Genomic DNA, 2,500 nt, shown 5'->3' with positions numbered 1-2,500 from the left:
TAATGACACCATAGGTCGGATAAGTGAAAGTTAAGTTAATATGGAGAGTGACTTGGTAAAATTTGAACTCGAATAAAACTCGAATATTGTTACGTTACATTACATATATATATATGTATGTGTGTGTATATATGTGTGTATATATATATCTATACACACACACACACACACACACACACACACATATATATATATATATATATACATATATACGTATGTATATGATGCGTGATATGGGGAGTGTGAATAAGAGAAAATGAGAGAGTGCAATGGATGAAGAGAATATAAAAAGAGGGAAAAGTGGAAAAGTAAAAGGGGATGGAAGAGACCAAGAGGGAGAGACAGACAAAGAGAGCAACTGTAGAAGCGTTTTGAACACAGATCTAGAGATGCATATATCATATATACCAACTCACACAATCCTGTATACAGATATAGAAACACACACACAAATGTAAGCTAGACACATAAACTATCTAACATAGAGAAGGATAGATGAATCAGCAGATGGATGATTACACCATATAGATACAGATATAGAGATACAATTACAAGTGGGCAGTATAGAAAACATGGTAGAGAGATAGATAAAGAGATAAGAGGAAAGATAATCATATGGGATACATACCCATCTATAGACCCTGGATTCAGCCCAGAGTCAGCCCTGGTCCCACAGCCACCTCTAGCTACCCGGTTTTGGTTACACTGCAATTACACTCCATGTCTAGACTGGTTTCCAAACACCTTCCATGACGTTATAATTACATGATAACATCTAACACCTTTCTAAGACGATCATAGACAAGAGAACGCCACTGATCGCGGGCAAAGAACGCTCTTGGTCCGCCTCCCCCAGTTCTCAAGACAGAGAGAGGGCAAAGGCCAGGCCAAAAGGGAGATAATCTCGATTGGAGTCTGGCTTCCAGGGTTACATAATAGCTAGCGGATGGTGGAACTCCGGCTTGGCTTACATTTCACACACACACGCACACACAAATGATGATGGGGATGATGATTTTAGGAGTAATGATAGTATATAAGAGTTATAACAACAATAGGGATCATTATCAGAATTCTTATCATCATGAATACTGTCATTACTATCATTTATATTGTTATGATTTCTATTATTACTATTATTATTTGTACTACTAGTAATATTAACATTATTATCATCATCATCATTGTTATTATCATTACTATTGCTACTATCATAATTGTTTTTTAATTGTTATTATCATTATCATTATTACTATCATTATTATAATTATCATTATTATCATTATTAATACTTTTACGCTGATAATTATAAAATTTTAAATTACAATAGCGATGATTACTACACTGATAATAATGATATTAAAGATAATCATAATGATAATAATGGTAACAATAAAAACAACAACAACAGCAATGATGATGAAAAGGAGGAGGAAGAGGAAGAGATCTAAAAATAAGAAAATAAAAGACGAAGAAAGAATACGAAAAAGAAAGGACGAAAAAAGAAGAAGAAGAAGAAAAAGAAAGGACGAAAAAAATAAGAATAAGAAAAAGAAAGGACGAAAAAAGAAGAAGAAGAAGAAAAACAAAGACCAAGAAAAGAATAAGAAAACATAAAAAAAAAACGGATAAAACAACTAGATAAATGAAGCCACTCTCCTGAAGCTAGACAACACTGCCCCCTTCACCCCTGACTCAGTTTCGCAAAGGGAAGGGTCAATAATCCAATAATTCATTCAATAAAGGAACGCGTCCGGATTAATCGAGCTTTCGTAAACTCCGAGATACAAGAACGGCACTCATACCTTGGTCTCTTCATAACTCTCTCATTAAGATGCAAAAACAAAATGGGTAATGGGATCCTGAGCTACTAAAAAAAAATAAAAAAAAATAAAAAAAATAAAAAAATAACGGAAGTGATTGAGGTCTCGGGGGAATATTTCGCTTCCTATTGTGACGTCATGTACTGTGACGTCACGGATCTCTGACGTTCGTGATCCGTGACGTCTACTTATCAAAGATATTAAATGACGTTCGCCCGTGATAATGACAAATACTTTTTACCTCTCCTGGAAATCAAGAGTGAATTCAATTCTTCGACGAATCAACCCAGTATTTCGAACACTTAAACATTATGTAAATAAAAGAGAGAGAAAAAAAACAAAAAAACAATCACGTGAGACCAGGATGACCTCAGTAGAGGAGAGACTCACCCTCTCTTCGCCAGAAGCTAAAATCCTTTCTTGGATTAAACATACTTGATAGCTCAAGCACCTAATCCTTATAACGGATGCACGAGTGAACACGTGACAACAGGAGGAGAAACAGGAAGACCTCTGCAAATGAAGGACTCACCCTCTCTTCGTCAGGATGTAGATGGGAGCGCTCTGGGTGCGCAGGTAGGCGAGCTGGGCCCTCTTGCGTGCCACCATCCTCCTCGACATCGCCTCTTCCGCAGTCTCGACGTCCTTGGGAGTCGCACGCACGGGCGCGGTAACTC

At 36.8% G+C, this 2,500-nt stretch overlaps 1 protein-coding gene across 4 annotated transcripts in view; it reads right to left on the bottom strand.

Moving 5' to 3' along the window:
* The window catches only part of dnc (phosphodiesterase dunce), a 633,444-nt gene that overhangs the window by 490,174 nt on the left and 140,770 nt on the right, over positions 1 to 2,500 (bottom strand). The window contains exon 1 of one of the 4 annotated variants that reach the window (XM_086554797.1): positions 2,356 to 2,500. This exon is cut by the window's right edge and continues 846 nt beyond it. The exons of the other annotated variants lie outside the window; for them this stretch is intronic. Within the exon in view, the coding sequence (XP_086410923.1) occupies positions 2,356 to 2,500 (145 nt within the window). The remainder of the gene's footprint in view (positions 1 to 2,355) is intronic. 4 annotated transcript variants of the gene reach the window in all.

Source organism: Penaeus japonicus, unplaced genomic scaffold (assembly GCF_977035675.1).
Source record: "Penaeus japonicus unplaced genomic scaffold, GWHDUDI00000001_assembly GWHDUDI00000003, whole genome shotgun sequence".
NCBI lineage: Eukaryota > Metazoa > Arthropoda > Malacostraca > Decapoda > Penaeidae > Penaeus > Penaeus japonicus.
Note: the sequence above shows the minus strand (reverse complement) of the source record. Positions and strands in the feature narration are given on the sequence as shown.